The sequence below is a fragment of the Triticum urartu genome, chromosome 5A (assembly GCF_056163025.1).
Source record: "Triticum urartu cultivar PI428250 chromosome 5A, HENAU_Tu73, whole genome shotgun sequence".
Taxonomy (NCBI): Eukaryota; Viridiplantae; Streptophyta; class Magnoliopsida; order Poales; family Poaceae; genus Triticum; species Triticum urartu.
In genome coordinates, this window is record NC_141877.1 from 564,876,386 (window position 1) to 564,889,363 (window position 12,978).

The 12,978-nt window shown below is 49.0% G+C and overlaps 1 protein-coding gene across 1 annotated transcript; it reads left to right on the forward strand.

The window, feature by feature from the left end:
* The first annotated feature begins 10,634 nt into the window (after positions 1–10,634).
* Positions 10,635–12,136, forward strand: LOC125505969 (C-8 sterol isomerase). Its single transcript, XM_048670863.2, has 3 exons — positions 10,635–11,421; positions 11,504–11,656; positions 11,763–12,136. Exons 1-3 carry the CDS (start codon positions 10,696–10,698, stop codon positions 12,027–12,029), a joined length of 1,146 nt encoding a protein of 381 aa, XP_048526820.2. The 5' UTR covers positions 10,635–10,695; the 3' UTR covers positions 12,030–12,136.
* The last annotated feature ends 842 nt before the right edge of the window (positions 12,137–12,978 follow it).

Here is a 12,978-nt window from a genome sequence, read left to right on the forward strand (position 1 = left end):
CACTGAATCAGAACTACCCTAGATACTCGGTAGATGAGAAGGCTGGCAAGGTCGACAGAAGTATATTGGATATACATTATAATGTGTACTTTACTAGTACTCCTAGTAGCACCAGGGTATTAAAATACCGGTTCAGATGCTAAGTGTTAGTAACTCGAAATAAAAGGCTACAGAATAAACGGAGACTAGCTGAAGGTGAGATGACGATATGTGTTGGAAATGTTTCCAAGGTTGATGTGATCAAGCATCGCATGCTCCCTCTACCATAGATATTGGTGTTAAACCTAAATAATTGTTATTTGATGTTTGCAGAGACATGATTGGATTATGTTTATCGCAATACGGTTATTCATTTAAGGAGAATAATGGTTACTCTGTTTATTTGAATAATACCATCAATGGTATTGCACCTAAAATGAATGGTTTATTGAATCTCAATCGTAGTGATACACATGTTCATGCCAAAAGTATAAGATAGTAATGATAGTACCACACACTTGTGGCACTGCCATTTGAGTCATGTTGGTATAAAACGCATGAAGAAGCTCCATGTTGATGGATCTTTGGACTCACTCGTTTTTGAAAAGATTGAGACATGCGAACCATGTCTATTGGTAGATATGCATGAAGAAACTCCATACAAATGGATCGTTTGGACTCACTTGATTTTGAATCACTTGAGACATGCAAATCATACCACATGGGCAAGATGACTGAAAGGCCTCGTTTTCAGTAAGATGGAACAAGAAAGCAACTTGTTGGAAGTAATACATTTTGATGTGTGCAGTCCAATGAGTGCTGAGGCACGCAGTGGATATCGTTATGTTCTTACTTCACAGATGATTTGAGTAGATGCTGAGTATATTTACTTGATGAAACACAAGTCTGAATTATTGAAAGGTTCAAGTAATTTCAGAGTGAAGTTGAAGATCGTCGTGACAAGATGATAAAATGTCTATGATATGATCATAGAGATGAATATCTGAGTTACGAGTTTGGCACAGAATTAAGACATTGTGGAAATTGTTTCACAACTAATACCGCCTGGATCACCATAGTGTGATGTGTGTCCGAACATCATAACTGCACCCTATTGTATATGGTGCATACCATGATGTCTCTTATCGAATTACCACTATCGTTTATGGGTTAGGCATTAGAGACAACCGCATTCACTTTAAACAGGGCACCACACAATTCCGTTGAGACGACACCGTATGAACTATGGTTTAGAGAAACCTAAGCTGTCGTTTCTTATTGGGGCTGCAACGCTTATGTGAAAAAGTTTCAGGCTGATAAGCTCGAACCCAAAGCGGATAAATGCATCTTCATAGAATACCCAAAAATAGTTGGGCATACCTCCTATTTCAGATCCGGAGGCAAAAGTGATTGTTTCTAGAAACGGGTCCTTTCTCGAGGAAAAGTTTCTCTCGAAAGAATTGATTGGGAGGATGGTGGAGACTTGATGAGGTTATTGAACCGTCACTTCAACTAGTGTGTAGCAGGGCACAGGAAGTTGTTCCTGTGGCACCTACACCAATTGAAGTGGAAGCTTGTGATAGTGATCATGAAACTTGGGATCAAGTCACTACCAAACCTCATAGGTCGACAAGGATGTGTACTACTTCAGAGTGGTACGTAATCCCGTCTTGGAAGTCATGTTGCTAGACAACAATGAACCTACGAGCTATGGAGAAGCGATGGTGGGCCCGGATTCCGACGAATGGCTCGAGGCCATAAAATCCGAGAGAGGATCCATGTATAAAACAAAGTATAGACTTTGAAAGAACTACTTGATGATCGTAAGGCTGTTGGGTGCAGATGGATTTTAAAAGGAAGACGGACAATGATGGTAAGTGTCACCATTAAGAAAGCTCGACTTGTCGTTAAGATGTTTCCCGACAAGTTCAAGGAGTTGATTACGATGATACTTTCTCACTCGTAGCGATGCTAAGAGTCTGTTGGAATTATGTTAGCAGTTACTGCATTATTTATGAAATCTTGCAGATACGATGTCAAAACATTGTTTCCTCGATGTTTTTCTTGAGGAAAGGTTGTATGTGATACAACCAGAAGCTTTTGTCAATCCTGAAAGATGCTAACAAGTATGCAAAGCTCCAGCAATCCTTCTAAGGACTGGAGTAAGCATCTCAGAATTGGAATGTACACTTTGATGAGATGATCAAAGATTTTGGGTTTATACAAAGTTTATGAGAAACTTGTATTTCCAAAGAAGTGAGTGGGAGCACTATAGAATTTTTGATGAGTATATGTTGTTAACATATTGTTGATCAGAAATGATGTAGAATTTCTGGAAAGCATGCAGGGTTATTTGGAAAGTGTTTTTCAATGAAAACCTGGATTAAGCTACTTGAACATTGAGCATCAAGATCTATAAGGATAGATCAAAAATGCTTAATAGTACTTTCAAATGAATACATACCGTGACAAGATTTTGAAGGAGTTCAAAATAGATCAGCAAAGAAGGAGTTCTTGGCTGTGTTACAAGGTGTGAGTATTGAGTAAGACTCAAGACCTAACCACGGCAGAAGAGAGAAAAAGGACGAAGGTCGTCCCCTATGCTTTAGACGTAGGCTCTATAGTATGTTATGCTGTGTACCGCACCTGAAGTGTGCCTTGCCATGAGTCAGTCAAGGGGTACAAGAGTGATCCAGGAATGGATCACATGACAACGGTCGAACTTATCCTTAGTAACTAGTGGACTAAGGAATTTTCTCGATTATGGAGGTGGTAAAAGAGTTCGTCGTAAAGGGTTACGTCGATGCAAACTTTGACACTAATCTGGATGACTCTGAGTAGTAAACCGGATTCGTATAGTAGAGCAGTTATTTGGAATAGCTCAAAGTAGCACGTGGTAGCTGCATCTACAAGATGGCATAGAGATTTGCAAAGCACACATGGATCTGAAAGGTTCAGACCCATTGACTAATAAACCTCTCTCACAAGCAAGATATGAACAAACCTAATGGGTGTTGGATTCATTACAATCACATAGTGATGTGAACTAGATTATTGACTCTAGTGCAAGTGGGAGACTGTTGGAAATATGCCCTAGAGGCAATAATAAAATGGTTATTATTGTATTTCCTTGTTCATGATAATTGTCTATTGTTCATGCTATAATTGTATTAACCGGAAACCGTAATACATGTGTGAATACATAGACCATAACATGTCCCTAGTAAGCCTCTAGTTGACTAGCTCGTTGATCAATAGATGGTCATGGTTTCCTGACCATGGACATTGGATGTCATTGATAACGGGATCACATCATTAGGAGAATGATGTGATGGACAAGACCCAATCTTAAGCGTAGCACAAGATCGTGTAGTTCGTTTGCTAAAGCTTTTCTAATGTCAAGTATCATTTCCTTAGACCATGAGATTGTGCAACTCCCGGATACCGTAGGAATGCTTTGGGTGCACCAAATGTCACAACATAACTGGGTGGCTATAAAGATGCACTACAGGTATCTCCGAAAGTGTCTATTGGATTGGCACGAATCGAGACTGGGATTTGTCACTCCGTATGACAGAGAGGTATCTCTGGGCCCACTCGGTAATGCATCATCATAATGAGCTCAATGTGACTAATGAGTTAGCCACGGGGTCATGCATTACGGAACGAGTAAAGAGAATTGCCGGTAACGAGATTGAATGAGGTATTGGGATACCGACGATCGAATCTCGGGCAAGTAACATTACTGGTGAACAAAGGGAATTGCATACGGGATTGCTTGAATCCTCGACATCGTGGTTCATCCGATGAGATCATCGTGGAACATTTGGGATCCAACATGGGTATCCAGATTCCGCTGTTGGTTATTGGCCGGAGAGTTGTCTCGGTCATGTCTGCATGATTCCCGAACCCGTAGGGTCTACACACTTAAGGTCCGATGACGCTAGGGTTATAGGGAAAGTTTGTATGTGGTTACCGAATGTTGTTCGGAGTCCCGGATGAGATCCCAGACGTCACGAGGAGTTCCGGAATGGTCCGGAGGTAAAGAATAATATATAGGAAGTGAGGTTTTGACCACTGGAAGTGTTTCGGGCGTCACCGGTAATGTACCGGGACCACAGGAGGGTTCGGGGGGTCCACCGGGAGGGGCCACCATCCCCGGAGGCTTGCATGGGCCAAGAGTGGGAAGGGACCAGCCCCTGAGTGGGCTGGTGCGCCTCTCACCAGGGCCCAAGGCGCAGCTAGGAGAAGAAGGGGGAAACCCTAGGCGCAGATGGGCCTAAGGCCCACCCTAGGGCGCGCCCCCTCCCCCTCTTGGCCGCCCCCCTCCATCCCATCTAGGGCTGCCGCCCCCCTAGGGGTGGGAACCCTAGAGGGGGCGCACCCTCCTCCCCTCCTCCTATAAATAGTGGGGGTTTTGGGGCTGCCAAACACATGAGTCTCTCTCCCTCTTGGCGCAGCCCTACCCCTCTCCCTCCTCGTCTCTTGCAGTGCTTGGCGAAGCCCTGCTGGCATGCCACGCTCTTCCATCATCACCACGCCGTCGTGCTGCTGCTGGACGGAGTCTTCCCCAACCTCTCCCTCTCTCCTTGCTGGATCAAGGCGCGGGAGACGTCACCGGGCTGTACGTGTGTTGAACGCGGAGGCGCCGTTGTTCGGCGCTTAGATCGGAATCGACCGCGATCTGAATCGCTGCGTGTACGACTCCACCAACCGCGTTCTTGTAACGCTTCCGCTTAGCGATCTTCAAGGGTGTGAAGATGCACTCCCTCTCTCTCGTTGCTAGTATCTCCTAGATTGATCTTGGTGACTCGTAGGAAAATTTTGAATTATTGCTACGTTCCCCAACACTTCCAACAATCGTTGCGGAACATCAAGTGATGCTTTTCTCTATGTTGCATAAATAGATCAACATGCTTATGTATTCTCAGCATGTACGCATGTCTTGCCTGGGACATGTGAATGCCGAGAACCTATGAGACACTTTTGGTTCTAAGTCATGCTGATGTGAGAGAATATGCTGCTGTTATGTGTATGTGATGATATATTGATTCCAAGTCAATAGAATTATGTTGTTCATGTGAAGAACTGTTGCAAGATTAGATTTTAAACTGTTTTACACTATTTTAATTCAATATGGCAATCCCTTCCTATCAAACGTTGTTTTGTACATAGGAGGATTTGAAGGATGTGTGGCTAGAGGGGGATTTGAGATTTAAAGGGGATTGGGTGGAAGAGGGGGATTTTTTCACCAAATCCCCTGGAATCCTCTCCTCCCAAAACCTCCACAATCCCTTGCTGTCAAACAAGGCCTAACGGAAATCTTAAGGTCGAGCGGTTCGACCAAGATTTCAGCTTGTCAATGAAGTTTCTCTCTCTTGCGCCATAAATTTTTCTAATCCTCATTTCGTTTTGTCGAAATTGTGTTGAAATGTGTGTATGACTACAATTAAACTTGGATCATGCGGAGGGTTAGGTGTGTGAGTCGAAAAAGTGTAACCCAGGGGGAAAACTCGTTGGGGCATGCAAGTGTGAAAGCACATACGTGTCCAGCCTGTCGGCTGCTCAATTGCCTCACGGTCCGCAAAGTTATTCGATCCCACGTGAGGACACAACAAGTTTAACTTATAGTTTTTGAAACCTGCATTTTTTATCGTTCGTTCATACTGAGTTTCAGCGGTCGAAACTTGACGAAATTTTAAAAACTCGTCAAAACATCGCAAAAGAAGATCTTATTTGAAATCCCTAGTCACAAGAAACACGCATGAGCAAACGAAACTTAATTTAGAATTTATTCAAACGATATGAAAAACTGAATACCAAAATGTCAAAGCTAAATCGAGCACATCCCTCGGAAGGGTATCCTAAGTTCGGTATCTTGAGACCATGATAATAAGGACACAGAGTTTATTCAGATTCAGGCTCTCAAGAGGAGATAAAAGCCTACATCCTGATTGTGCTTTATTGCGTTGGAGTGTATCGAGAGGACAAAGTACTAAGAGATTGTAATGTAAGAGCATCTACAGCCGGACTTGGCAAATTCGGCCCCTCAAACGCCCGCGAACGCGCACGGGCACTGACCGGGCACCCCTCAAATGTTGCGCCGCACATCCACATACCGCAAATTCTGATCCTCAAATCCATGCGGTCCATGCACGTCGATCATACTGTACAAACTGTCTGAATGCCAAAGTTTGAAAAAAATCAAAGCAAATCATTGTTCAACAAACCGGACATGGCAAAATGAAATCAATGTTCGAGCATAACGGATGGCCTCGGATCACTGGCCGGGCGCCTGCTCCGGGCGGAAGGCGTCCTTCTCCAGGCGGAATGTGTCCTGCTCGTTTTGCTCTGCCTGCATCCGGGCAGCCTCCTTCGCGTGCAGCCGGTCTATGCTAAAATCTGATCGGACAAGAGCAAAGAAAACACATCGACTCTTGTTCAGTCATTCCGTCGAACATGTCGAGGGCAGCCCGGGCACTACCGATGCCCGTGCTCATTCGCGCCCGAACGAGCTGCGGCGAGTCACACACGTCAACCGTCAGCATCTGCATGGTCGCAAATCTCTCCGGAATGGCCCAGCCGGCGGTCGGATCATCCTCTGTCCCAATCGGGTCGGACGGTGTAATTTGTGCGGGCGCTCGGAGGGAAGGGGTGCGGGGATCCGGCACAGAGAAGGAGACAACTGCTCCACCACGTCTGAACCTCCATGTGACGTCGCCGCTGCTTCCCTCTCTCGTTGCCGGCATTGCCGCAACTTGCGGGCGATGTTCTCCGCCTTGCAAGTCGTAGCCGATGAATTGACGTTGCCAACGGACGAGGCGGACTGTGTCTCCGTCGCGACGGTGTGGGTCGGGCTGGACGACATCTCTGGCGGTGGATAGGGACAGGAGGTGAGGGTTGAGAGCAAGGGTGGAGGATGGTGAGGGTCCGGGCGTGGGAAAGGTTGAAGGGCGGCGGGAGGAGGAGGAAGGGTTTGGTGGATTTGGTGCAATTTGGATAGGGGTCGGGCTGTCGGGTCCAACATGAAGGGCGTGCCCCCGGGTGCACCCGGACGCCACTATATCTTCCCCATATTTGGGCTGGATATGATGGTTGCCGGTCAGCCTGGGCATTTGAGGCTCGTTTAAGGAGCCCGTCTGGGTCAAAACATTATGACCGGACAGTGACCGGGCGGCCCGCCCGGGCATATGAGGCGGGTTTGAGAGGTCCGGTTGTAGATGCTCTAAATTGTATCTACGAGCCTCACCCATGTGTCCACCGTCCGTCGTCCGCGCCCGAACGAGTTGTGGCAAAGAAGACTCGCATAAGAGCAGCGGCCCCACGTTGATGTCAATGATTTAAGTCACTTGCTCGGCGACAATTGTCGTGGACTGCCTACCAAGCTGCTTGGCGACATAGTAGTACGCCGCCTTGTAATGCCCCGTCCATGGCGGCATCTGGACGGTGTGCGACACCAGTTGAGCTCCATGACCCTGGCCGCGACCTCCACCATGTCTACGACCAGCACGTCCACCGCCACGGACGCCATCAGCACGCCCTCCACCGGTCTTCCGCTTCGCGAGCATTGCCTCCTTCGCGGCCTTCGCTTTGACGCAGCAATTTTACCGCGTCGCCGAATTGATCTTCCGAGTGAGGGTGATGCTCAGATCCTCCTGCACCTCCACCACATCCATCTCCGCTAGGTCCTGGTCCGGTTCCATGCGGCGGCGGCGGCAGCGAAGAAGAAAGTCGGAGAAAAGAACGGAAATTGGATGGAGAGCGGGATGGAAAAAGAGAGTGGGGAATTTTGTCACAGAAACAACTCGGGATGCTACAAAAGGGCGGACACCGCCTTCCTTTTGGATGGATCATAGGTGTAAGACAGTGGCGAAGCCACGTACAAGCTGGGTAGTCAATTGACTCCCTAACTTTTTGATAAAACTAGCATATAGGTGTAGGAATAGTGAAACAAATTTGTATAAATTCATATATTTGACTACATGATTTTAAATTGACTACACAAGACAACATTTCTGGCACCGTCACTAGTGTAAGAGTCCGATTTGTCTCGTGTCCGGACTCTGACAAAGCCATCCATGTTTGGTTATAAAGTGCCGAAAAAAATACGTTCTGTGGACCTCCACTATGTCTACGACCAACACGCCCACCGCCACGGACGCCATCAGCACGCCCTCCACCATGTCTCGTGTCCCAATAAAGCAAGCACGCGATCGAGTCGTTCGGATCTGTCCCAATATTTAGAAGTTTGCCGATTAACTTTTCCAATCCAATGATATAAGGCGAAGTATCAAGTGAAAATTGAAATTCGGTGCAAATTTGGAAACTTCCATCGTGGGACCTTGGATCAATAGCGAGCGGCAGAGATCAAAGGTGGGAGCACTAACCAGCCACTTAACTCCATTTTTCACATAACCCCCTCTTTCAGTAATTAGGTAACTCCCTGTCTTATTCTACCCGCTCCTATCCTTCCAAGTTCTAACCCAAATCTCGCCGCCGCCTCATCTGACCTATGCGACGACGGCGACCAGGCGAGCCCCCGCGCGATGGCGGGTGCTGCACCACGCAATGGTGATTCGGCGGCCTCAGCGCTACTTCAGGCAACGACCACCCGGCGCCCTCGGGGCTGCTCCGACGCGACGACGAGTCTGACGGCCTTGGCGTTGCCCGTCCTGCCCGTCCCACCCCAGTGCGATGGCAGCCCGCCGACCTTGGCGCTGCTTGCCCTTCGAAGCTGTTGGTCTGTATTTGCTGTCGTCCAAATTCTAGTGCAGCCAATTGGGTTGGGCTAGCTTTTGGTTAGCTGTTCATATTCAGTTCCTTAGCTGAATGAATGCTGCAGCGTGCAGCCTAAAGAAAAATTTAAGTTCCCCAAAAATCCACTATAAAGAAATCACAGAATATTGGAGCAACAATAACAAGAGACCATCTATGAAGAAAGGCAGCAGATGGAAACCCCCAAATGAAGATTACCTGAAGATCAAGTGCTCTGTTTCAAGAAGCAAAATTTAAACTGACCTTTTATTTCAGTTCTGCTTTCTATTGTGTGATGACCCAAGTCTTGTAATTAAATTTTCATTGGCCGAGTGTAATCTCACCCTCGCCCCAACTCTCAACCTTTGGAAATATACTCTATCTTATAATGAAATGGTTCAGGCCGACGTAAGTCCGCCGTAGCTCCGTCAAAAAAAAAAGTACAACTCTGTAATTTGTATCTTCGTTTTTGTTTGCTTTGGTCGTTGCAATTCTGTGTGGTGGCTTTCCCCTCATCTCCTATTCTAATATATTCACATACAACTCTTCGAATTTCTGATATAATCAACGGATCTATGATTAGTACTCCTACATTACTAAGACCTCACGAGCCACAGTGTTACTTCCACTACCCGTGAACTGGAACATGTAGTTAGAAAAACGGCCACACATCACATTGGTCTCCCTGAGCTCTCATGGCACCATTTGCAGAGAGAAGCTTCAAGTATTTTTAGTTTGTCGATGACCAGCAAACAATCACATTCAAAAACTACAAGGAAGTTGCACAACTCCAGTACCTATTTTTTAATTGCACAGCTCCAGCACTAACTTTTTCTTTTTGCTGGTGTGCTCCAGCACCAACTGAACAGCAACTTTCCGTGCACAAGCTTCAACATATCCAGATAAAGTACTTCAGAGAACTGCAAAATCAGTGTACAATTCTTCAGAGAACGACGTAGCGTGGGGGCAACCCGCGGCTGTCGAGTTGCCCTTCGAGGTTGCCACATCCGGACGCCGCTGTGCTTCCACCGTTACGGCGTCGCATGGAGCTCAGAGATGCTGTTAGCGATGCGTGGTTGTGTCGCTCTACTTCACCTCCGGGGCTGCGCCGGCGAGCTCTTCGCCTCCTACGCAGTCCTAATCCCTTGCCGCAAGGTCCACGTCGTCGGTGAGGGAGGCTCCCTGGGCCGACGCCACGGGCACCCTTGCCAGCGCGTCCCTTGACTCGGCTTCTCGGGACTGCGCTCCCGCCGAGGGGAGCTTCGGCACGGTGCACGGCTGCGTCGCCGCAGTTGGGAGCCCCGCCAGCTATGCCCGCCTACCTCCGTGTCCGTGGCATTCACCGCGGCAGCAGCGCCATGGTACGGGGCGAGTTAGGTTGGATACGGCCAAGTAATCTGCTAATCATTGAGATAAGAGGGGGTTTCTGCTAATTGACGTTTAAGTGGCCAGTTAGAATTCCCACCTTTAGTCTATGCCGTTCTTTGTAGATCTAATGGCTCACACGGCAAGTTTCCAGATTTTCACTGAAAATCAGTTTTCACTCGATACTTCGCCATGATATAATGCCAAGAGACTACTTCAAAAAACTTAACTGCAACAGAAACAAACTGGACTTTTTCTTACGGAAGAAATAAACTGAGGGGGTGCTAGCTATAGCATTATTGCACACGCCTCCGCATCCTGCACCCTCTTGATGCATCTCCTCTCCCGTGTTCGCAACCCAGAAAAATTAAAAGGGGCAACAGGGCCCACCTGTCAGCGCCACGACATCGAACATAAGGAAACTCGGGTCGACCGTTACTCGCGGAAGCCGTTGGCGTCGGGCACTTCCCCTCCATCCACTTCAAATTTCGAACCCTTCGCTCTCCCTCTCCGCCCCCAATCCGCCGCCGCCGCCTCCCCTCATAACCCCAACCCACCCCCCAAACCAACCCCAGCCCGCACCCCCAACCCCGATCCATGGACGAGACCGGGAGGGCGGCGACCCCGATGGCGAGGAGATCCGCCTCCCCCAGCGCCACCCCCACCACCGTCACGCCCGGCTCCACCGCCTCCTCCTGCTCCTCCAACTCCGACCCCGCCGCGCGGACGCCCCCGCCCGCCTACCTCGTCCCCTGGGCGCGCGGGGCCGAGGGCGGCGGCAGGGGCTACTACCCCGGCTGCCGCAAGGACGCCAACTGCGCCTGCGAGATCTGCCTCGCCAGCATCAACGCCACGCGGGACCTCCTCCCGCCCGAGGCCGCCTCCGCGCGCCGCTGCTTCGCCGCCGCCACCAGGGACCGCAGGCCCGGGACGCGCTCGCTCTTCCTCGCTACGCCCGGGTCCGCGGTCACCGAGCCGTGGACGCCGCCGCTGCGCTCCACCGCCAAGTCGAGGCGGGATGCGGCGGCGGCCGCCAAGGCCCGGAGATCCTCGTCGCCCGACTGGGCGCTCTACGCGCTGACGGTTCTTGGGTTCTTGCTCCTGCTGTGGGTGGACACGGGCCTCGTCCCGGAGGTCGCCGCCAGGGGGTTCGGCCCCAAGCTGTCTTCGGACGCCGTCGCGCGGATGGGCCAGGAGGCGCGCCTTGCGCCTGCAGCTCTGGGCCACAAACTGCGCTCCTTGGAGCGAGGGGTCGGGCAGCTCGTCGGCGCCGACAGGATCTCCAACTGCAGCTCCAAGGATTCCGTCTGGCGACTCCAGCAGGTTCGCCGTTCTTGCGTGTCAGTCAACTAATTTGCTCTTGGCTGCAGAGACGGTTCTTCACTGACGAATTCTTTTCTTTCAGAATGATCAGCATTTGTTCCATTGGCGCTGCTCGCTATACAAGTCGGCGGCAGAGGAGGTCAGCGTCTGGGGGAGCCCTCTCCGGACCTCCGGCCTGCTCCCGTCTACGCTCTCCACACGGCACATCACCATCCTCTCCGGCAAGGTCACGGAGGTAATCGACATTCAGAATGTCCACTATCAATGCCAAGATTACTTCATCACCCGAACCACCAGCATCAGATAACTGAAATCCATGTCCGTCCGGTATCTGTTTGCAGTGGTCTGACGGGAGCGTATTGCCGACGGTGAGGGCGAGCAACGGGAGCTCCTGGAGCTACCGGGGCCGGAGGGCAGCGGCGGTGCTGCTGGAACCAGAGACGTGGGTGCTGGAGTACCAGAGGAGCGTGGTGTTCGAGGGCACACGGCTGCTGCCGGCCACGGTGGAGCTGCTGGCGTCCAGGTGCTCGACAATGGCGAAACGGGCGCGGCAGAAGTTGGCCAAGAAGCGGTTCTACGGCGGCGGGATCCAGGCGAAGCCGACTTGATCTGCAGCCAGGGTGATTTTAGCTTTAGGTTGGTTCATCTCATTTCCTGTGAGATTTGTAGGGATATCCCGTCTTCTTATGGTTGTAGTGATGTCTGCTGTCTGCTATTTCATCGGATTGCTCCCTGATCTGTGGCTGATCACAGTACCTCTAGTATGAATGCATAATGTTTGGAACATACAATCTGGTAAAATTTCAGGGGAATTTTACTGGCATCGCTCAGACACGCTTTGGTCATGTTTGGAATATAGGAATTAAAAAAACACTGGAACAGAAAACCACAAGATATACAGTGGTATGTGACCAAGAACTACAGTTTTCTTCCAAAATCCCATTGGAATTTCAGAGGTTTTTGCTGCGGACAGGGATTCGGTGACTTCACTGAGCAAAGTCTCATCGTGACTTTACCTAGGTGAGGGCCATCGGATCAAGATCTAATGGACAAGATTGGTCTAAATTTTATGCTCAAAATTCAAACTGTTTAGAAAAAATTGAAAAAATTCAGCTAAGTCATATATGTTCCATTGAATATTCTGGGAAATTTTCGTTCCATTTGGATAAATGGTTTAGCAGCTAATTGTGTTTTGAGCTTGAAATATAAAACCCTATTTAATCATAGACCGTTTATCCAAATGAAACAAAAATTTCACAGAATATGGAATGGAACATGTATGACTTACCTGAATTTTTTCAATTTTTTCGGGCAGTTTTAGTTTTGAGTACAAAATTTGAATCAATCTTGACCGCTGGATCTTGATCCGATGGCACTCACCTAGGTAAAGTCACGATGAGACTTTGCTTAGTGAAGTCACCGGATCCCTGTCCTTTTGCTGCGCCTCAACGCATTTCGGGGAGAACCAACTAGCTCCCGGCTCGAGTGGCATTTCACCCCTAACCACAACTCATCCGCTGATTCTTCAACATCAGTCATAGATGCCCTAACAAAACT

What these genes read in the sequence shown, in the direction of transcription:
- LOC125505969 (XM_048670863.2), top strand. Translation starts at nt 10,696, where the DNA reads ATGGACGAGACCGGGAGGGCGGCGACCCCGATGGCGAGGAGATCCGCC. An exon ending in CCGTCTGGCGACTCCAGCAG is followed by an intron (nt 11,422 to 11,503) that starts GTTCGCCGTTCT and finishes CTTTTCTTTCAG; the next exon opens with AATGATCAGCATTTGTTCCA. An exon ending in TCTCCGGCAAGGTCACGGAG is followed by an intron (nt 11,657 to 11,762) that starts GTAATCGACATT and finishes ATCTGTTTGCAG; the next exon opens with TGGTCTGACGGGAGCGTATT.